Raw genomic sequence first — 24,654 nt, forward strand, 5'->3', positions numbered from 1 at the left:
ACGCTCGGGTTTTGTAAGTCACATCCTCCGAAAAGGATGCAGCTCCCCCTTCCCTGTCAGCATACGACCAAATTTCCCACCGGGGTTGGTTGCCCGATCTTCCCTAAGGCTAGTCGTTACAGGGCAAGAGGCTACCCGAGAAAAGCTGGAAATCAAATTGAAATCAAAACTTAATAATTTATTTTGAATACTCCAGTTGATCTCATTTTGGTTGACTTAACGGTTAACACAGCAAAAATGAGAGCAAACTTTTACACTGTTGAATCAAATGGAAAAGTAATCTTGCTTTCAACTACATCAATTTGATTTCTGATTTTGCATTCATAATGTTTAACTGAATACGGGCCTGGCGTAAATCGTTAGCATCCATGCTTCTCACGCTGAAAGACTTGACCTCAAACCTCACCTCGGGTAAATAACGAATGATCTCAAATGTGTTAAACAAAACAAATAAATATGCGTTAGTTCAACGACAGATGAGCTTAAATTAAATTTTAAACAAGACGTTAACAGCAGAACTTCAAGTTAAGTTGCTTTCATTTAAGTCTTGACTGCATAATGAAAGCACAATATGATATCAGACTAATGTCCTGGCAAATGAAATCAAAATGAGTTTGTAATGAAATTTAGACCCTTGAACCAAATGATGGACACATATAATAAGCACTGCGATAACATTGACTTTACAATGACAATATTTTAATTCCTCGCATAACGTCAGCTAGAAGTATTTTTTTAACTTGTTCTCAAGATATATTATAAAAAAATATAAACAAAGACAAAATTGTAAAAATAGCACTTAAGACAACACTTGTAAAACGGTCTATACACTGATTAAATAAATAAATAAATAAATGTGAATAAACTAAAAATGCAAAGTAATTTGGAGGTGAATTTTTTAAGGAATTTGTAAGTAGAATTGAAAGTGTATTCTATGGAAATCTCCAAGGTGCTTCTAGTAGTAGAATTCAAGAGAAGAAGAAGAATCCAATGGGAATTCAGAGCATAATTCAATGAAAATTCTGAGGATGATTTGATCAACGAAGTTTTCGAGGTAAATTTCAAAGAAATACTATGGATAATTTCGCGATTGTTCCTGTAACCATCTTTCGATAACTGAAAGAGAACCTAGGGAATTTCGATGACCATTTCAAGGAATTCCCTTTAAAAAACTATTTCTTCTGGAAAAACCTGGACAATTCAGGGAATTTTATTTATCTAAATGAGTAGACACCCTGAATTTGTATGCATGAGGTACACAGCAAAAAAATAATTTTGATATCACGTCAAAGTGGATGCACTACAATCATGTCGAAAATATGGTGTAATATTACTTGCTAAAAAGGACAAAATTATCATTAATACAATGCATGAACTGACATTACGCTGCTTTTACTGCATTTGTTTATTTATGTGGTCATAAAAATTACATGAAATTTTCGACATGATTGTAGTGCATCCACTTTGATGTGATATCAAAATTATTTTTTTGCTGTGTACATGGGACTTGAAACTTTCCACTTGATAGAAAATCATCAGAACTTTTCACTGCACTTGGTATCATTAGTGATGGTTTTCGTAGGGTGGCCAAATTGCCCCATGTCCCCCTATAGCTCAGTGACAACATGAGGGATGGATCATCGATTGACCAGAACTTGGGAAGCATTTAATAAATAATATACAAACAGATGAGGGAAACACGGTCGCGGGCTCGGTGCTGCTAGTGCGGTTATTGTATTATTATACTGTTCGATGCTTTTACGTCAGAGAACGAATGCGATTAAATCTAACACTATACATGTGACGTGCGGATAATAGCAGCAGCAGCAGCAGCAAGATTGGTGGAAGTGGAAACAGAGATTTGCTTTCGTTGGGCTGCTATAACTCTTGCTTTTGGTAGACTTTCATTGATTGATAGCATGATATAAAATTAGGCACTGAGTTCGACATGAATTACCTCGAATTTTGATGATTTATCATAATATTTAGCTACCGACCGCAATTTAATTACGTTATCTTTGTTCCATCTTTCAGGGTTGTTTTCTGGGAGCCTGTCCCTCCCGTAGTCCTGCCGTGGGAGATCTGTAAACATACGGTCGTAGATTCGACTGTGCAAGTTACCCGCAGTGATAGTATCCATATCTGCCGTTGCGCGTCACTACCACACTAGCTGCTGTGGAGAAACCGATAGTAGTTGGCTTTGCATTCTGGATCGAACCTGTGGGAGGGGAATAGGAATACTCATTCGTCATTCCTAGCTCGTCAGAGCAACAGCTGCACTAGAACCGATGCGCGCGCGGAGGCATACAAAACTGTGAACGTGAGGTGATGATAACGAATAGCCCGTTCGGAACGAGCCAAACGGGAGAGTGTTTGTTTTGATTTCGATTCATTCAGAGGAAAATCGCTTGCATGCAGCAATCTACGCCAGTGACTTGAAATGATTGGTTGATGAAAAGTGAGCACAGACAGGTGGTTGAGAAAATTGAGTTAATCAGTGGAGAAGAGGCGTAGCGGTGGTGGTGGGTGTTTGAGCGTGCTTCTTTGAAGTGGGCGATATGGGAGGATCAGTGAGCCAAGTGTTCCGGTCGGGAAGTGCATTGCTGTCGAAAGGCGACGGCCACAAAGTATCGGAGACAACGGTTGATAAGGTGAACACCATCTTCGATGCACTCAGGGCAAATCCAAAGATTTCTATTCAACGGCTGGAGCCACTATTGCTGCAAATACCGAAGGTGAGTTCATATTTATTTATTGAATATATGGATGGTCGAGTGAGATTATGGTAACAAATCCCTATTAATTACAAAGCCAATTTAGAAATTTTAAGTGATTATATTTTTTCCCGTGGAATGTCAACTTGAAATCAAAGTGCTGTGCAAATATTACGACCACTTTTGACGCAGTTATAAAAGGTTATAACGCATGTCAACTTTAACGCAAGTACCCCAGACCTAGAAATTAATGCCACATAACGGAAGGAAGGCCAAAATGAGCACCTTAAGATATGTACACATATTTTTAAGGCTTAATCTTAATGCTTTTTGTTTATGACCTGATATATTAAAGTATGAAAATAGTTGATTTGGACCTTGTAAAAAATATTTTCGGGATATCCACCCATCCGGGAAATCCTGGAAAATTGGAAAAAGCGGAATTTGGATTTGCCGGGAAAAATAAAGAAAAAAATGCAGAAAAATCCAACTCGCACGGGGAAAAGTCAAAGTTAAAAAAAACAAGTTCGCGACCGGTTCAAAGTGTAATTTTCGTGCACTGGTTTATCGTGATTAGCGCCCTAATAAGACATTTTAGAGAAGATCCAAACGTAAAGATTGGAGACATATATGTGAAAACATTGAAAGTACTCCTGTTCCGCAAGACTTCAAAAATTCCTTTCTAAGGATCATGCAAACAGCTTAGGAGCCCTTAAAAAAGAAGACGGTTCTTTTACCTTAACTACTTAAGAAACCTTGAAAGTAATGATGCAATCTCATTTCACTGGGTCTTTGCCTACTACTTCCACTTTATCTGTTGTAAATTTCGCTAGAGACCATAACTCAGTAAATGGATCAAGACAGTCCAATGAAGAGGCAAAAAATCTAGCAAGTGTAATGTTTACTAATTATTTTTTTTCTTTATTAAAGAGACTTTCAGTCTTCGGCTGGTTCGTCTCTGTACTGGATGAAATCATTTCAAGCCGAATGCAGACGGCATTAAATGTAAATACACTGTGGTGCAAAAATGAAGGATTGAAAATAAATCCTTCAAAAACAACGACCCTTTACAAAAAGACGAAAAGTCTTATTTTCAAAACTTTCTTTGGGAGGAACAGAATTAAAATATTCTTCGGAAGTTAAATACTTAGAAGTAACTTTAGATAGTAAACTCTATTAGAATGAACAAGTAATAAAAAGCAACCTATGCTCTTTGGATTAGTTAAAGTACGTTTTGTAAGCAATGGGGACTCAAACCTAAAATGTTACATTGGATTTATTCGGCTATAGTAAAATCAAGAACAATCTATGCATCACTAGTTTGCTGGCCAAAAACATTGCAAAAAACAGCTCAACAAAGACTTGAAAAACTGCAGAGGTTGACCACTACCTCCATAACTGGAGCAATGTGCAGTACTCCATCTAAAGCCATAGAAGTTTTGCTTAATCTTCTTCCTTTACATGAATTCATTCAACTGGATACAATGAAGAATGCTCTCAGACTCAGACGAACAAAGAGCTCTTTGAAGGAGATCTTAAAAATCATATGAGCATTTTGAAAGAGATTCAATTAAGTCCACTAATATTAGGTTAGGTTAGATTATCTTTATTAGCGAGACATTTAGCCAGAGGCTTGTTCATCTCTTGCCACTAATATTGAAGAATGAAGATTTTATGGCAAAAACACATGAATTCAACCATCTATGTACTTAAGGCAGACTTGCTGAAACTCCTCAAACTCACTGGAGGTTTTAAAACACTCTTGTCCTGCGAGTTTAGCCAGCCCTCACCTCGAGTTAGTGGCGGCAGGAATATTGAAAAAGTAAACAAAACTCCTCGAGAGAGCGGGAGAGTGAACTTCAGCGAGAGGATGATTTGACGTGAGGTGCGCTTTTCGAGACTTCGGATGACTTTTTTGTTCGACGCAAGAAGCTCAGAGTTGATCCAAAATGAGAGTAAGAGCGTGTGATAGAAAACATGAACATTAATGGCAGCAAACCTCACTCTCATTTTATCCCCCTTCGCTCGCAAGCTCTGAAGCTCAGTGGAATGATTTGGCAGTAGGCATTCTACTCCTCAGAAAAATGCTACGCTCGGCTCATCTCAAACTCGCGAGCGAGGTTTCATCAAGCCTGACTTAAGGGGAAGGTTACCGGCCCGAAAAAAAATCGGTACGTTTAAATATTGGGAAAAATTATCAAAAATCCAAGAAAATCAGTTTCTTCCTTAGATTTTTGTCAAAAAAATCTCATCATGAAAAAAAATTGGACTCTCAGCAAAACCGAAAAGTCGATGTTTTGTGGTTTTTTGAGTCCAACTTTATGCCATAATGACTTATAAAAAATGTTTTTGCACGTGAGATTTCTTTTAAAAATTAGAAAATGTGATTTTTTTTTTAGATTTTGAATACCTTTTCCAATATTTTTAGAAAAATCAAAATGTAATTTTTTTTTGGAGCGGTTAACTTCCCCTTAATGTAACACGTAACGATTGGGGGACTGAAGAGTGTTAATTCGTCATGGGTCTATAACATTCTACACAGATGGCTCAAAACTGGATAACAGGTCTCGGGATTAACTGTTCTGTAGCAATGGATAAATGGCCAATAGTATTCCAAGTAGAGATATTTTCGATTCTAGAATGTGTAGAAATATGTTTAAAAAGAAATTTTAGGAATGCACACATATGCATTTTTTCGGACAGTCAAGCAGAATTGAATGCCCTTAAATCAATGATCTATACGTCAAAGTTAGTGTGGAAATGCTATAATCAACTTCAGAAATTGTCCTGTCGTAACAAGGTAAATCTATATTGGGTTCCTGGTCATTGCGGCATTGAAGGAAATGAAAAAGCAGTGGCGTCTCGTCCATATGTGCACCTCGTGCACTGCACAGTCTCGAATTTTCTAAAAGTAAAATTTATATTTCATAAAAGTTAAGAGGCAAAAATTTAATACTCAACTAAAACCATTTTTGTCCGCCCTATTTATTGGTTTCATATGGATAGTAACTGAACTATCCATCACTGGATAGTAGCTGAATTGTTTACCACATCGATACTCAACCTCCGTTTTACCTGCCACTGAAAGAAATGTACGTAAAACCAGAAGCGAGGCATAGCGATCTTGTTTTTACGTACGGGCACGCTGGGATTTTACCACGTGCAGACAACACTGTTTTTGGGCTTCTATGGCGAATGAGCGACACAAAACAAGCAAGGAAAATATACCTTCGTTCTACCAAAGCCACCGCATGCTTAGTTCTCCCAGTCTGAGCACTTTTGCTTGTGCACCAGAAACGCTCGTATTTACAACCAGATCAGTTGTATATGTATTGAAGTCCCGTAAGCATAATTGCCGCTGTGTTAGTGTTTATTTTGTGCACTTCTATCTTTGCACAGTTTAAAGAGAAGAGAATAAATTGGCACGTATAGGCAACGTTGCATTTGAGTTTCTCTCTGAATTCATTGAATCTTGGAGAGCCGTCATTCGTTGTATACCTACCTACACGCACACATCGAATTTTTTAATTTTTTAATTTTCTCACTACTATGTCTGCATTTCATTCAGTAGCCTCAGCGCATTGATGGAATATTGTTCATTGGCAAATCTAATAGCGAATTCGTTTATTATTCAGTTCCAACCTGGATCGAGTATCAAGATTGGGCCTGCTTGTTTTCTGACAAACGTCAGTTCGATCGTTTGTTTTTAAAACCCAGCTCAGGTTGAGGTTCGCACTGACAAAAAGTCCGGTTTCGCACTGGGTTGGAACTGGTTCCAACCCCGATAATAAACGAATTCGCTATAAGTTGGCACTCGTGGAGAATAGAAGAATTAAGAAAGTGATGAAGGTTTCAAAATTTTACACGGTGAGGTATACGAGTACAATCATAAAATGCTTCTATTATGCAAATGGAGCATTTTAATTAAATCTGGTTAATGCTACGTTAGTAGAAAACTTAAGGGCTACTCAATAGACATATGATATAGAAAAAAATAATTTCTTTTCAGATTTTGAAGTGTATACATAGATTTCAGCTTTTCTACCACTGTAGCAGAAACCATATTTAAATAAAATGCTGTATTGGCAAAATAAAAGCATTTTAAGATTGCATTCGTATACCTCTCCGTGGAAAATTTTGAAACCATCATCACCTTCATAGTTCTTCTATTCTCCACGAGTGCCAACTTTGATTTGCCAATAGCATAGTGCAAAATTAAATAGGAATCGTGGAACAGGATATTGTTGATGACCTCCTGAAAAGACCGTTTGCCAGAAGATCCATGGAGGAATAAATGCTTATTGCGAGAATGGACGTCCCACGACTAAAGTTGGACAACTTGAAAACAACATGTAAAAGAAATGGTAAAATCTTAACGCGGAACTTTGCCGAAAATAGACAAGTGGAAATTGTTGGTTGTGTCATGCTCGAGGAAATTGCGCGGGAAGTGGAGCATTTCGAGGAAATCGCAATTGGCGTCAACTCAACGCTACTGCTTAGGAAACGGTGAGTAACGATGACAAATATCATAAACATGAGACTTAAAAAGAAAATCAATGTTTCTATGCAAGAGTAAGCAAAACTGGTAGCAGAACTGTTTCCCATCATCATTTCGTTTATTTTTTATGTAGGTACCCCCGTCGAAAGATTTGTATCCCATTTTTTTTTATTATGCATCAAAATTGGCTTCTACTGTTACAGATAAAATATAAATAAAATAGGTGCACAACTAGTGAATTTTCTCACGTGACGCCACTAGAAAAAGTGATCAATTAGCAAAGCTTGGCTCATCCCAGCAATGTATTGGTCCCGAACCGTTTATTGGTCTATCGCCTTCAAATCCGAAAATGGAATTAAAGAACTGGGAAAAAAGCAAGGTACACTCCAATTGGAATAATACCTCAACAGCCCGGCAATCTAAACGATTCATTAAGCCCAACGTTTTGAGTACGTAAAGGTTACTCCTACACTGGATTAATAACAGGACATTGTCCTAGTAAATATGATTTATAAAAATTGGAAAGCTTAGCGACTATAGATGTCGCTTTTGTAATTTGGAGAGCGAAAGCTTTGAACATTTATTGTGTGATTGCGCTGCACTATTTTATAAACGATGCAGATTTCTTGATAAAGGACTAATTTGGACCAGTATACCCAATAAAGTTGTAAACTTCATTCGTAATGCAATTCCATATTACAATAATGCCGATTAACAATAATAAAGATCACTCTAAATACTATAGTGTTTGATCATTAAAACACACGGCAAATAGTAAAAAGAGAATACATACACCACAATAGATCAAAACACTGGTCGCACTGTCCACGACACGGGAAAAAAAGACTTTTTAGAGGAATGATGTCTTCGGCAAAGTTTTTTGGTATGCTAAAGCGCTTCTTTTAAAGTTTTCATTGCGATGATTAATTTAAAGGTGGGATAGCACACTTTTTTTTAAATAAAAAAAGTTGGTTTCTTGACAAAAGTTGTAGTCTTGCAAATACCTTGCCGAATTTGTATCCTCTTTACTTTTGAAGATGTGTAACGTTTTTTTCGAACAAAAAAAGTTAAGGGTTGTGTCCAAAGCACTACCGCATTGTTAAAGTTGAACTACGAGATTGTTTTTGCTGCTCCATGTAATAATACAAATATATTATTTATTGATAACAAAATAAATGGTTTAGAAATTCAACTCCAAAATGAACAATTCATTAATATTTTTTAATTAGAAAATCAGTTCCTTTATTATTCATAATTTAACGGCGCCGGTGGTGTAGTGGTAAGCGTGATTACCTCTCACCCCAGCAGGCCTCTCTGATCACGCCTTCCTTCGGAAGGGAAGTTAAGCCGTTGGTCCCCGGTTCATGAGTTGATGGGTCGATAGGTAGGGTCCAGGTGTGGGAGCTGCCTTCCTGGCACGTCGGTAGCATTGGTGCTCAGCACGGAAAACAAGATCGACGGAAAAAAACAAACCTAAGGAAAAAAAAATTCATAATTAGGTTCCCAACATGTTCACTCAGCTTTCGGAAACTAACTAATATTAGTCACGACAAAACAACTTTAGAAATCAATGTGCACCTGAAATCAAAAATCTTTATGTTGCAGAACTATGAAAGGCAACTGGCTTTCAACTAAAATTTATTTAAGTTAACTTAAATTCAGTTTGTATTTACTTGTGCTCAGTTAAAAATCTCTAAAATAGCTAATGTTGTAATTGAATAAATGGCATATCAATTTGATTGTTTCATTGAAGCATACACACTTAATCTAGTTCGGTAAAATCTCCAACAGCCGTTTACCTCGGCATTTACTTTTGCTGATATATCTGCAAAATATCTGTTTGTTAGCTGATATCTCAGCAAAATGATATTTGTTAGCTGAGTCTCGGCAATTGTTTTACTGAATCTCAGCAAAATAAATTGCAGAACTACTCGGCTGTTGGAATCACGGCGAAAAAATTTAAGCGTGTATTAAACATCCAATAGAATGGATTAAACCCCTAGTTGATAACATTCATTACTCTTTGTTCTCTTTATCTTCCAAAAAGATTGCATACATCGTGAGATATTCACCCATATTCTTGTTTTCGTTCGAACCAAAACAAAATGCATCATCATTATGCACTCTACAGTGTGTTCGTAGAATCATGCAAAATATAATACTGTGACTTTCCTCAAATCAAACATTTTTTTTAACTCTTTATTTGTTCCAAATTCAAAATAAATTACATTTCATTTTAACCTAGGTGCTCCAGTTACTGCAGTAACGTACTAGCCTTAATTGTTATGATATATATCTATGTGTTTTTACATTGTTCATGTCTTGGCAATTCAGTATTTTAAACAGGTTTTTTTTAACCTGCATGTCAGTATAACAATTGATATCTTAAAACTAAAAACTAAAACTAAATCTTATCTAAGTATAAAGGGAATTAATCGTTGCAATTGAGGATTGCAACGATTTTTGCCTGAAATTATTAATTATTTTGTTGAACATTTGTTCTAAAGTCTAAACATTCGAAATTCTATGTACTTCGGTAGTACTGTACCAGGGAGGCAACTTCAAAATCATTTTAAGAACTTTGTTCTGAATCCTTTGAAGTGCTTTTTTCCTGGTAGTGCAACAACAAGACCATATTGGCACAGCGTAAAGCATGGCCGGTCTAAAAACTTGTTTAAATATTAGAAGTTTATTCGTCAGGCAAAGTTTGGATTTCCTGTTTATAAGAGTATACAAACATTTTATATATTTGTTACATTTGGCTTGAATGCCCTCAATGTGATCTTTAAAAGTTAATTTTTGGTCAAGTATTAATCCAAGATATTTCACTTGGTTTGACCAGGAAATTGGAACTCCGTTCATAGTGACTATGCGACTACTACTAGGTTTCAAAAAGGAAGCTCTGGGCTTATGTGGAAATATTATAAGTTGAGTTTTGGAAGCGTTGGGAGAAATCTTCCATTTTTGTAAATAAGAAGAGAAAATATCTAAACTTCTCTGCAGTCTGCTGCAAATAACACGAAGACTTCTTCCTTTAGCGGAAATGCCTATGTCATCAGCGAACAAAGATTTGTGGCAACCCTGAGGCAAATCAGGGAGGTCCGAAGTGAAAATGTTATACAATATAAGCCCAAGAATGCTACCCTGAGGAACTCCTGCTCTAACAGGTAGTCGATTAGATTTGGAATTTTGATAATTTACCTGCAGAGTTCTGTCAGTTAAATAATTTTGAACTAATTTCATAAAATAAAGTGGAAAATTAATTTTTTTCAATTTAGCAATCAAACCTTCATGCCAAACACTGTCGAATGCTTTTTCTATGTCTAAAAGAGCAACTCCAGTTGAGTGGCCTTCAGATTTGTTTGAACGAATTAAATTGGTAACTCTTAAGAGTTGATGAGTAGTTGAATGCCCATGGCGAAATCCAAACTGCTCATCTGCAAAAATTGAGTTCGTATTGATGTGAAGCATCATTCTATTCAAAATTATCTTTTCAAAAAGTTTACTTATTGAAGAAAGCAAACTTATTGGACGGTAGCTAGAAGCTTCAGCTGGATTTTTATCCGACTTCAAAATTGGAACAACTTTTGCATTTTTCCATTTATCAGGAAAGTATGCCAAATGGAAACATCTGTTAAATAATTTTACCAAGAAAGACAAAGTACTCTCTGGGAGTTTTTTGATGAGGATATAGAAAATTCCATCATCACCTGGAGCTTTCATATTTTGAAAATTTTTAGTTATAGACCTTACTTCGTCCAAATCAGTCCCCCAGGAATCATCAAAAATATTTTCCCGAGAGAAAATATTCAGAAAATCCCGAGCAACCTGATTCCCCAAGTAACAAATCTAGAGCTGCTTGGCTATATTCAAAATTTATAAAGGTTTTATTGCAGCTGCAACCATTACCTACAGCTTTATGACGGTCATATACAATGCAAGTCATGAAACATTCTTATAGCTATCTACAAAACCCCTATAAAGCTAATTAAAAAACCAACTGATGCTTATGCTATTTTCACTTATGAAAGGTTTTATGATTGCTTTGAAGTATACAATAAAGTAATATAAATTGCCCTTATAAAACCAAAAAATAAATCCTATCGTTGCTTTATAAGTAAGCGCAATAAAACTAGTTGGCCATGAAACAGTTATTTTAAAACAATTATAAGCATTCAGTTGCAACTTGTCAGAAATGTAAATAGGTGGTTTATTTTTACAACATAGAAAAGAATAAAAACTTTCCGGTACTTCCAAGCGGAGCGCAAAGAAAATCAACAAAATTGTTAGCATGAGCATGAAAACATTTCGTGTATACGTATACGCGACGTAGTGTGCGTAAGAAAAACGTCAGCAATCTCCATGATTCTTCCGTTCTCGCTCGCATATACATGGGGTGACACGGTCGAATCTTGGTCGAAATACATGGAATGGTGACAGTCCTAGGTTGAAATCACGCATAACTTTTCATAAAGGTTAATGTACCATTCAAAACTTTCCTAAATGTTTTTAAAATTCATCGGTTGCACCCGTAGAATAGGAATATACATTTGCCCTCAAATAAAAAATTAATTCAAGCTGAAAATTGCATAAGGTCCTAAGTAATATTGACAGATTCGCTTCGTCAACTTTCTCATTGCATCCCCACGGTCATGTAAAGACATTCCCAGGTATTTTCAGCACATAAATCGATAAAAGAAGCTTTTATCTAGCATCCAATACGACAAACACATCAAGAAACGGTTCTGTGAATAAGTTATTAACGAAAGAGAAAGTCGACGAAGAGAATCGATCAATGTTACTTAGGACCTAATGCAAAGTTCAGCTTGAATTGCTCTTGTAAAAAAAATAGTTCTCGTAATAAAATCATGCATTATCCTTTTCTGTTCTGCTTTCATCCCATGCACACTGGGCCAGGAATGCAACCTAGCGGAGCAAAATTAATAACTCCGAAACGAAGCAATTTTTTTTCTGTTATTTCACATAACTCGAAAACAGTAGGCTGTGAAGTTTTAACGTATTAAGAAAAGTTGTTTATTTTATCAAGATAACCAACTTTGACAAAGTCGTGAAGTCTTCGAAACACAAATTCAATGCATTAAAAAAAGTTATAGAAAAAAAAACATGTTCCACTAAAATGAAGAAATCTACAAAACACCAAAATATACCTCTCTCAAGTTTTGATATTTTGTTTATCGAGTATTGCTTAATTTTTGCTGAAAATGTCAAAATTGTGTTTTTTTTCTCGTTTTTTCAACAATGTCTTTGAAATTTGAAGCTTAATCCAGTATGTTTCTTCACAAAAGCTATTTATTTAATGTATTTTCATAAGAGAAAAATATAACATTATAAAGCTGTAAGCAAAAAAACCGAAACAGAAAAAAACCATATTTTCGAGATTTTTTTCTTTAACTCCATATAACTTGGAACCAGTAGACTGTGGAAAATTTACGTCTTTGAAAGACCTGTTCATTTTGTCAAGATACACAACTTTGCCCAAGACATCAAGTCTCCAAAACGTCAGAGAAAGAAGTTATATTGTGGCACCATCTTTGCGGAAGAGTTTTGAACTATTTGTTTATGTCAATAAACGGTCCTTATTATGACGAGAAATTTTGCCGAAAACACCAAGTCGCGGAAATGCTTCGTTTCGGAGTTATGAATTTTGCTCCGCTAGGTTGCATTCCTGACCCAGTGTGCAATGTAAGCATTAGACATTTTAAGAAATTGCGCTTGATGTTTTTCTTGCCTGCTGTCCTCTGTCGCCATATTGTCATTATGAAAATGCCATTAGCATTGGAATAAAATCCAAGAAATTTCAATAAAATAATGGCTAAATAAGAGATCCGAAATGATTTCCAGTGTGCATTGGTATGAATTTATGTATTGAGATCTATTTTCTGTAAAATTAAGGTGATTCCATCAAATTCATTTAATTTCTGAAACAATCTTTTTTGTTAACTTGAATTATTTTGGAGGCGCATTTATTTAACGCTCATATTATCTCAATATACACGATAACATTTCAAGCGCATATGTTTTGGAACTTCTAAAAAGTAATATATTTTCTTTAAGATTTTCACTAATGTCGCCATGAAACAAAATTGATTGCATGGTGATCTTGACACCAACACTCAAACCTATTTTAACCGCTAAAGATTTCCATTTGGTTTCAGCAGAACAGAACAACAACAAGCTAATTTATGGCGGTTGCTTTGAAGCCAATACAAATTAAATTGGCTTTATAACTGATTTTCACCAAAGCGTCATAAAACTGCTTGGATACAATATTACTCTTATAGAGGCTATGAGAACCTTTTGTAGAGTATGAGGCTTCCTGACAAAAGGTTTTAAGACAGCTTTATTGTGATTCTCAAACATGCTTTATAAACCTTATCAAGAGTGGTCCACTAAGCTGTATGACGATCTTATAGCGGTTATCAAAAGGTTGTGCTGGAGCTATTAATTTTATTGGCGGTTTTATGAAATTGATCTCAATAACCACTAATAGAGTGCAATAAAACAAGAAATGCTACTTGGGTCTCAATAGGACTAGTAAGACCCAAACTGAAATTATGGGAACTCTCGAATTGCTTAGCAAGTTTCTGAGCTTTTTCCAAATTTGTGATCAAAATTTTACCACCTTCTTTAAGCGCTGGAATAGGCTTTTGAGGTTTTTTCAAAATATTTGTGAGTTTCCAAAAGGGTTTGGAACTCGGGTCTAATTTAGAAATATTATTTTCAAAAGTTTTGTTCCTCAGGGCAGAGAATCGCTTTTTAATTTGTTATTGCAAATCCCGCCAGATAACCTTCATGGCAGGATCGCGTGTTCTTTGATATTGTCTCCTACGGACATTTTTAAGACAGATCAAGAGCTGAAGATCGTCGTCTATTATAATTTAATCGAATTTAACCTCGCATTTTGGTACTGAGGCAGCTCTTGCTTCAACTATAGAAGTAGTCAGAGATTCAAGAGCATAATTAATTTCATTTTTGGTTTGCAAAGGAATGTTTGGATCGAAGATATATTCCATAAATGTTCGATATTGCTCCCAGTCAGCTCTATGGTAATTGAAAGTAGAGCTGTTGGGATTACAAATTATTTCTTGGCAAATTTCAAAAGTTACTGGAAGGTGATCAGAACCGAAGTCAGCATGGGTAACCAATTGGCTACAAATGTGACATGAATCAGTTAAGACCAAATCAATAGTGGAGGGATTTCTTGCAGAAGAAAAGCATGTTGGGCTGTTTGGATATTGAATAGTGTAATAACCTGCAGAACAATCATCAAACAGAATATTACCATTGGAATTGCTTTGAGCATTATTCCATGAGCGGTGTTTTGCATTAAAATCACCAATAATGAAGAATTTAGACCTATGACGGGTAAGTTTCTGAAGGTCACCCTTGAGAAAATTCTTTTGCTGGCCTTGGAATGGCAAATAGGCAGCTATAAACGTAAGTTGCCCAAATTTTGTTTCAACAGAAACTCCCAAAGTTTCAAAAACTTTGGTTTCAAATGAAGAACGAATTTTATGTTTGATTCGTCTAAGAACAATGATGGCAACGTCACCACAGGGTCCATCAAGACGATCATCTCTATAAATCAAATAATTTGCGTCCTTCTTAACCTTATGGTCAGGTTTAAGGAACGTTTCAGTTATAACGACAATATGCACGTTATGAACTCTCAAAAAGTTAAATAGCTCGTTTTCATTATCTTTAAGAGATCGAGCATTCCAATTTAAAATATTTAATGCCTTAAAATCCATTACTGAATTTTAAAGTCATGACAATATTATTGCAAATTTTACCCCAGTTTGAATAGCATAAAACATGGAGTTAGATTTAAGCATATCAGAAATCATGTCAATTAATGATTTCTGTAAAAATTCCATAGGGTAATGCTTCCTAAATCAAAATTGTCAAAATTTCCGTTAGAATTACGTTGGTTAGTATTTTGGTATCTACCCGTTGCAATAGCAGCATAGGTAGCTCCATTAACTCGCTGAACATTGTTAGCAGCGAGGGGAGTAGGTACAGATAAAAAATTTGAAGTAGGGGTGATATTTGTACCTGCGGGTACGAATGTAGAATTTGTTCCTCGCTGACCGTTGTTAACAGCAGAGGAATTTTTACATGGTCGGAAACGTGGAGCGTTTCCTACCTGTCGCTTAGAACGAGATTGTAGGATCGCTTTGCAAGTCTTACATTCCCAAAAATTGGATTTGTGGTTTTCATCACAATTTGAACATTTAAATTTCTTAGGACCTTCCTTCACAGGACAGTCGTCCTTTGCGTGAGAGGAATCACCACAATTCATGCATTTAGCTGGCATGTAGCAATTTTTAGTTCCGTGACCCCATCCCTGGCACTTACGGCACTGAGTGAGGTTTTGGAAATTTCCTCCAGTCTTCCTGAAGTGTTCCCACTTCACTTGGACATGGAGCATAAGGCTAGCTTTTTCTAAGACCTTAAGGTTGTTTAGTTCACTAGACTTGAAGTGAACTAAATAAAAATCATTAGAAATCCCGTTGCGCGAATCGCCAGGACGGGATTTCATTTTCATTTTGATTACTTGGAGTAGTACAACTCCAAGTAATTTTGCCAGTTCATCTTTGATCTGATCCAGGGATTCACCACTGGGCAGTCCTTTTATGACAACCTTGAACACATGTTCAGTTTTGGTGTCGTAAGTAAAAAATTTATGCTGCTTCTCAGTAAGATACTTGAGAAGACATTTAAATCCGTCCAAGGTTTCAGCCAATACACGGCATTCACCCCGACGTCCAATTTGTAGTGAAAACTTAACTTTCACGAAATTCAAAAGTTCCATGCGAAGAGCATGGAAATCGGAAGTGGTTATCACAATAGGGGCAATCTTTTCCTTCTTGGCATTAAGCCGGGAAAGTTTACTAGAATTTTTCTTGGATTATGGATCATTTTCATCATCCGTGAGCAAATCAAATTGATTACTCAAATAATTTCATCAGAAGGGGGGTCAAGAGTTTGCCCCTTTCTTTTGCGTTTAGGCGCCATGGCGGCAGTAAATTTTTATCCAAATCGACTTCCAAGCAGATTACTATAAGAATCTGAAGGATCGAAGAGGAATTTTCCTAATCGATATCCAAGAAGGGTTACCTCGGGTAGGGTCCAAACAAGGATCGAAGAGGAATAAGAGTTGAACAAGGTAGAAATTTTTTTTTACAGATTGAGCACTGAAAAGTGCTGTTTAAATTTGTTGTAGCTTTAGGTAGTAGTAACACTTCCTTCAGCAAAAAGCAAATAGATCCGCACGGCAACAGAGCACGATGCGGACTGACAAAATGCATCATCATTCATGCAAAATATAATACTGTGACTTTCCTCAAATCAAACATTTGGTTTCCAATAAGTAGGTGCTTAGTACAACATTAATTGAAAGTTAGGGGGGATCAGTTATTGAATTTCAAAGACAGATCAAAAGCTCGTATACAGGTTCCACTTGTTCAATGTTTAGATAGTAAGCATCATAGTTACGTGTCAAACGTTTGCGGATCCAAAGGTTGTTAAAATTTAATTCGAATTGCCTGCCTTACGTTGAACGACCTTCTCCAGCGTCCCAATCAGTAGACATGACTGCTTTCATGTTGGCCCGATAACACCGAACTCTCTTTGCAGCTGTCTTGAGTCGTTTGGGAGAACCGTCTGCCTGACGTTTGATCGTGCGCTTCCGGGAATTACGCATGTATTTTGCTGCCATATGTTAAGCCATAGCACTGATTTTCACTGTTGCTCAATTTCTATATATGTGTCGAAGGAGCGATCAAAAACCATCCTCAGCACTCTGTTCTGAGCGACCTAGATTTTGTTCCTATTAGTCTGTGTACATGATTCCCACACCGGAGCTGCGTAAAGCCTGACTAAAAGTAAGTTGGTACGCACAAAAATGCCTGTAATTCGTGCTTCAATAAGTTTTAAAGGTCCTCTGTTTATATACAGTACTTTTATTAAAACTTTAAAGTTACAGCATTTACTTTACTTTTCTGCAGTTCGAACGAAATCTCGAACCTTCCTCTTGATGGAGCCCATCAGCGCCCGCACAGTGGAAACGGACACGGAATCAGCGCATTTCTACCATTTTGCCCGCATTTGCTGGATGTCCTTGACTGGGGCAGGGGGTTTCGTGGAAGTCGCTGCTTTGAAATTGTTGATCGATATTACAATCTTTTTCTTATTCCGTGAGCTTAAGTTCGTGCCTTATCGGCTTGTCTAATATTATTGAAATTTAATAAGTCATTCCCACTAGCAGAACGCGCACGTCATCGAGCATATTTAGATGGAATTTTTCACAGGAGATTAAAATGCCGGGCAGCAATGGACGGCAAAGATCGCTGTTCTGTTCCGTGCTGCTAAACAAGACGAGAGCGGGAATTTCTAATCAACCAGCCGCCCGCCGCATCGGGTTTGACGCAATACAGTCTCACATGATCCTTGGTGGTTGTGTTTCCTCAGCTGTTTTGATCGCTTTTTATTGCACTACCGTAAGTGGGAGTATTATTAGTTTGCTGAGGTTAATTTGTGCCGTAATTGATTTTGGGCTGAACATAACACTTGAGATGATACAAAACTGACCCCCTCAAGAGTACACATCATTGCTAAATGCTCCTTCACAAAAAATGTGTCAAATTTGTGATGATAGACTATGTGCCAAATATTGTAGAAAATCATACAAATTTATCCATTTCCTCGGGTGCACAATTTGCAATAAGATGTGCAACAAAATTTCTCAAATTTTAATTACCGGTTGTTAATTTATTCAAGATTTATCGGTATATTTTTTTACTTGATCATGAAGTATGAGCAATTCTAGTAAATTGCTTTTTAAAACGGTTATTTCTTGAAGTACACTAAACCAACTTAACTGAAATTTTACACAGTTTTAGTCAAAATATTGATAAAACACCTTCTTTTAGCGGGCACGCTAGTGTACTTAGTACACGCATTTTGGAAAAAATGTAAACAAATTACGCAAATTTCAATTAAATTGGTCCGGATTTTGGTAGTATTCGAAGATCTAGGGGAAATGTAGGTAGTGTGGGCCTAAGTGTCCCTAATTTGGGCCCATACATAAATTCAGCAATAGACTAAATTTTCAATAGCAACCAAAAATATCCATTAGTACCATCCCAATGACGCGTTCATCTAGATACAATTGATAAATAGCAGATTTTTAGCGATGGGCCCAATCTTAGATCCATAGGCCAACATTAGAGCCCCCTACTCTTCTTCTTTCTAGTAGTGAAGAAAAATTCGAAGAAAAAAAACAAAAAGTTGAGGGTTTGATTGTTGAGCATGAGCATGAGCATTGAGCATTGACGACCATACATTTCAGTAGCTGCTACTCCGTGGTTGACCAGATTTAGCGAAATTAGCACAAAGAACCATATGAATGGGGCTTGGGACTAGCAATCCATTCTCAGTGTACAAAATCCGGAGAATCCTTATCTTTGAGGTCAAAATGGCGCCGGCCACGTCCTTACGGTCATCGGGGAAGGAAAGAATTGTTATTTCAACAACAGAGCAAAAAAATTATTTTAATATCACATCAAAGTTGATGCACTTCAATCTTATTGAAAATATGGTGTAATATTACTTGACAAAAAGGACAAAAATATGATTAATTCAGTGTATGAACTGACATTACGCTGCTTTTGCTGTATTTGTTTATTGTTGCGGCCATAAAAATTACATGAGATTTTCGACATGATTGAAGTGCATCCATTTGGATGTAATATTAAAATATATTTTTTGCTGTGAACCGTTGTTACTAGAGACCGAGCATACCTCTGCATCTGTCACGGGAAGGACGTTTTTGTTAGTGGGAACACATTGGGAAGTGATGCGATCTTTTAAAGGCTGTTAAGCAAATGACGTGACACTATGAACTCAGTGACGTAAAGGAGTTTGGATTCTAACCCATGATCTTCTGCTCAGTAAGCAAAAACGGTCGCTCTAAGGCCACCGTGCCCCTTACATCCCAACAAGCTACGACCGACGATCGTTCATTATAGGTTACAAGAAGCTATTACAATGAAATGAAATCCTCCAAAGTAGTTAACAATGTCTTCCGAACCGGATCAGTCGTACGTATTGGTCTAAATATACTTATTACTTTTCTGAATCGTTCCTCGAATTTATGTTATTAACAATTTTCTACGATAGTGGCCTGGATGATAGATTAACCAAGTAATGTAACCCATGATCTTCTACTCATTAAGTAAAAACGGTTGCTCTATAGCCACCGTGCCCCTTACATTACCACAATCTACGAGCGACTTAACAAAAAGCTATTCAAATGAAGCGACGTCTCTGAAAGCAGCCAACAATGTCTTCCAAACTAAATCACGTACGCACCCTTTCCGAAACTCATAGTTTAAACAATTCAACTATTGGATATTAACTGCGCTTTATGCTCTCGGAACCCAACGATGGTGGTTTATTCTGTTGCAGGGGAGCTTGGGATTAGACCCATGATATTCTGCTCTTTAAGCAAAATCGATCTCTCTAGGGTTATCGAGCATCTCAATATCGCAACACTCCACGACAAAATATGATTAAATTTTCATTTGGTATGTAATAAACAATGTAATTTAAAGAAATACGCGATAATTCATATAGTTTCAGCGGCTGATGGTTAATTTTAAATATACTAACGCTACTGCCTACGGCGACTACGACGGCGATTACGACAGCGACTACGCCGGTGCCTACGACGACGACAACAGTGAATTTGTAACTTACCATTCGTCTAGGATATAACACCTTTGTCCGGCACCTTCCGTTGAGCTTCATGTCTGCTATCTGTCACTGTTTGCAAAAATATCTAATAGCAATTACCTTTGTTGTAATGTTTTCTTCAACGTGTGTCCAAAGCACAACCGCATTGTTGGCGGAGAACTACGAGATAATTTTGCTGTTCCATTCTATAATACCGTGCCGATTCAAATTTCGGACACTTAAACTCGAATTTCGGACACTTTTAAAAGTTGATTATCTCGGTCGAATATGATCCACATGTCTTGTAAATTTTAAATTTTTTTGACTAGTGCCCTCCACGATCATCTAACATTATAACTTTGTTTCTAACTGGATGTAATATTTAATTAAAAATGAAAGTGTCCGAAATTTGAATCGTCCGAAATTTGAATCGGAACGGTATATAAATGATAAAATAAATGGTTTAGAAATTTAATTGAAAATTCGAAACCCTTGATATTTTTCACGGATGTTCCTTTAAACTTTCATCAGAATTCACTTGAAATTATCTTTATAATTCCCTCAGAATTCCATACACTCGGAATTTCTTTAAAGTTTTCATAAGAACTCAATTTACATTTCTTTTCGGAATTTATTTTGAATATTCATTAGAATTTAACCTGTTATCCTCTTTACAATCGTCATGTAGTTTTACACACAACCACCTAATAATTCTACTTTGAACTTAAACAATTGACTTGGCGTTGTGGTCAAAACTCTATAAAAACACTTCCAAAAACTCAATTGGAATTTGTATCTTACCTTATTACATCAAGAATTCATTTTTAAATTTCCTCTAAATTCCTTTGGAATTTTCATCCAACTATCGAATAAGTTCTTCAAAGTGATTAAATCCGGAAAATCTAGTATTTGAGAGGTTTTTTTTTCAAATAGAGGACGAAGTATATTTGTTCCCGGTTTAACATCGAAATTCAAGGACTTCTCCCGGTGGTTTAAGATTTTCAGCTTTTTCCCGATTTCCCGGTTCACTGATCACCCCGTGTTAAGTATATAATAGGTCTTATCCATCTGAATAATAATACTAGATAGCAAGCTCCTATCTAGTCGAAAACGAAAATATATCTCAGAAAGTGAGTAACTTTTGCTCATTCGTAAGGATACATTTCTAAGAGCGTTGGTCACTCAGCGCATGTGTAACCTACGTAAAAGTGAATCACTCTCTGAATAAGATTCGTTTTTAGTGAATGTAGACTGCTTTAGAATCAAATGGTACTAGCGCTGCATGGTGAGTGAATTCTGAGTTAAGAGGCCAATCGTGCGATAGGTATTGTCCATCCGAATAACTTCACGGAATACAGAAACATTCTTTCTGGTCGTGCTGTCAAGTAAGAACATGGAATTTGAAGCAAATTGCACACAATATCCAATTTCTAGCCGAGATGGCAAGCTATATACATTGAAAACGAATATTACTCAGCGAATGAGTCTCTTTTACTGATTCGTATGGAGATTTTTTTAAATTGTAGGTTACTCATGCGTTGAATAATCTACGCTTTAAGAAAAAAATTCATACGAATGTGTAAAAGTGACTCACAACGGAGTAAAAGTTATTCACTCTCTAAGTTAGTTTCGTTTTCAGTGTGCAACGCAACGAACACTCCTGTTTATCACTCGGCAGCCAAACGATGACTGCAGTCAAACTTTCTACTTTTCGCTTACTTAAGCATTTGTTTTTTTTGTTTATTAATTTATTTGATAAGGCTCAACCGAATTAACTTTACAGAGCCGAGGATTCTTGGTCACTATACAATACATCTTAAAACTATAGTCAAAAGGTACAACACACTAAACACTTTATGTTCCGCTATCCAAAAAGCCTCCTCCATCAGAACTGGAGCCGCTTCTAGTAGTTTCATTGTATGGCAAATTGTTGTACGCCAACGAGGGTCAGAGCGCGTCCATTGCAGCAATGGACGCAAAACGTGGTCAGCACTCACACACTCATCACGAAACGGTTGATTTCCAAAGTCGACGACGCATCGACCGAAAGAACTGCTGATGAAGAACAATGAGGAGGACCACACAATAGTTGCTGCCGAGAAAACAGACGATCGCGTAGCACACATCGAGAGTGGCCTGCTTTTGTCGACAGCCGAGTGAACACTGACTTAAGCATTTGGATTATCATTATATGCCCCTTCTTTTTTTCTGTATTTAGTTGATGTAGTTAAATGAATAGAAAAAATGCTACGTTGTCCACGCTGCAGGGAACAAGTTCTTGGTCGACCCGTCCAACGTGCAACGCGGCTTCGGCTTGTGTTGTTAAGGACCAAATTTCTGATGGCTGTGTTAGGGCTGAGCACCTTGCGGTCGAAGAAAATGTATGAGAAATTTGAATGTTTCCATATTTCTTAATTTTTAGCTATTTACATATTTAACATTTATCATGTGTGACATACCACACAAATCTTATAAAATTGCCGAATCGATCGACGTACACAGCAAAAAAATAATTTTGATATCACATCAAAGTGGATGCACTACAACCATGTCGAAAATTTCATGTAATTTTTATGACCACATAAATAAACAAATACAGTAAAAGCAGCGTAATGTCAGTTCATGCATTGTATTAACACTCCGAATACGATGCCTCCGAAAAACGTGTAACGGCAAGTTTGCAATGGCACAACTTAGCCATTTCTTAATGAATTTCAAAAATTGTGGTACCTTTAGAATTCCTAGGGTTTCTAGATGATTTTGATTGCAAAAAACTTGAAAATAGAGTCGTCTACTTTTTTAAAAAGCGAAAAGAGTTGTTACACGTTTTTTTGAAAGGTGTGTTTGTAGGGTTTTGCAAGTGGTGCAAGATCTGTAATTTAGATTAATGGGCACAAATGTTCACAATTAGCCAGAATACAGTCATGGTTCCTATATATGGATCCTGGAGACAACGGAACGGTCCTCGAAAAATCCGGAACATCCGTAAAAATGGTCAATCCATGATCCTGATCCTAGAGCTCTGCGGTTTTTTTGAAAACATTAGGAACTGTGATATAAACAAATATTTGGGGTCGTGACATAAACATGTACCTGGATGGCCATGGGACCGTCCTCCGGAAAATCCGGAACATCCGTAAAAGTGATCAACCCATGAAACTGATCCTAGAGCTACGCGTTTTTTTAACATTAGGATCTGTGATATAAGAATGAATTTGGGTCATGGACCAAGATGGCCATCGGACCACCAGCGGAAGATCCGGAACATCCGTAAAAGTAGTAAATCCACGATCCTGATCCTAGAGCTCCGCTTTTTTTTTATAAACATTAGGAACTGTGATGATAGAAAGAATTTGGGCTTGTGACATAAACATGAACCTGGATGTCCATAGGACCGTCCTCCGGAAGATCCGGAACATCCGTAAAAGTGATCAACCCATGAAATTGATCCTAGAACTCCGTGGTTTTCTTGAAAACATTAAGAACTGTGATGATAGAAAGAATTTAGGCTTGTGACATAAACATGAACCTGGATGTCCATGGGACCGTCCTCCGAAAGATCCGGAACATTCGTGAAAGTGGAAAATTAACGAAACTGATCTTAGAGCTCCGTGGTTTTCTTGAAAACGTTAAGAACTGTGATATTAGAATGATTTTGGGATCGTGACATAAACATGGACCCAGATGGCCATCGGAACGTCCTCCGCAAGATCCGAAAAATTCCGCAGTTTTTGAAAAAAACACTAAGAACTGAGATGATAGAATGAATTTGGGGTCGTGACCTAAACATTGATCTTGTTGGCCATGAGACCGTCCTCTGGAAGATCCGGAACATCCGTGAAAGTGGAAAATTCACGAAACTGATCCGAGAGCTCCGTGGTTTTCTTGAAAACGTTAAGAACTGTGATATTAGAATGATTTTGGGATCGTGACATAAACATGGACCCAGATGGCCATCGGAACGTCCTCCGGAAGATCCGAAAAATCCGTAAAAGTGGTCAATGTATGGAACAGATCCTAGAGCTCCACGGTTTTTTTTCGAAAACACTTGGAACTGTCATATATAAATTAATTTGCAGTCGTGACATAAACATGTACCCAGAAGGCCATGGGACCGTCCTCCGCAAGATCTAGAACATCTTTAAAAATGGGCAACCCTCGAAACTGATCCTAGAGTTCTACGGTTTTTTTCGAAAGCATGTGGAACTGCGATATAAGAAATATTTTGGAGTTATGACATAAACATGGACCCAAATGGCCATGGGGCCATCCTCTGGTAAGTCCAGAACATCCGTAAAAGAGGTTAATCAATGAAACTGATTCTAAACATTAGGAACTGTGATATAAGAATGAATTTGTGATCGTGACTTAAACATGTACCCAGATAGCCATGGGACCGTCGTCCGGAAGATCAACAACATCCGTAAAATGGTCACTCCATAAAATTGAGAGGTGGAAGCATTACTATGACGAGCACCTCAACGGTGATGCAGTAGAAAACGAAGGTGGCACGGCAACAGACCTTGGAGCACGTGCAGGAGACGACAGGCTACTGGCCCCTGATCTTCAATAAGTTGAGGAGGAGATCGGTCGACTGAAGAACAACAAAGCAACTGGTGTAGATCAACAACCAAGTGAGCTATTAAAATACGGTGGTGAAGCACTGGCCAGAGCGCTGCACTG

The 24,654-nt window shown here is 37.0% G+C and overlaps 1 protein-coding gene across 1 annotated transcript in view; it reads left to right on the plus strand.

Annotated features, from left to right (window-relative positions):
* The window catches only part of LOC135698118 (ankyrin-3), a 45,961-nt gene that overhangs the window by 4,439 nt on the left and 16,868 nt on the right, over positions 1 to 24,654 (plus strand). Inside the window, exon 2 of the mRNA XM_065217994.1 lies at positions 2,035 to 2,735. Within this exon, the coding sequence (XP_065074066.1) occupies positions 2,559 to 2,735 (177 nt within the window). The 5' untranslated portion in view covers positions 2,035 to 2,558. The remainder of the gene's footprint in view (positions 1 to 2,034; positions 2,736 to 24,654) is intronic.

Source organism: Ochlerotatus camptorhynchus, unplaced genomic scaffold (genome assembly GCF_037179485.1).
Source record: "Ochlerotatus camptorhynchus isolate MF236.1 unplaced genomic scaffold, CSIRO-AGI_Acam_v1.1 ptg000082l, whole genome shotgun sequence".
Classification (NCBI taxonomy): domain Eukaryota; kingdom Metazoa; phylum Arthropoda; class Insecta; order Diptera; family Culicidae; genus Ochlerotatus; species Ochlerotatus camptorhynchus.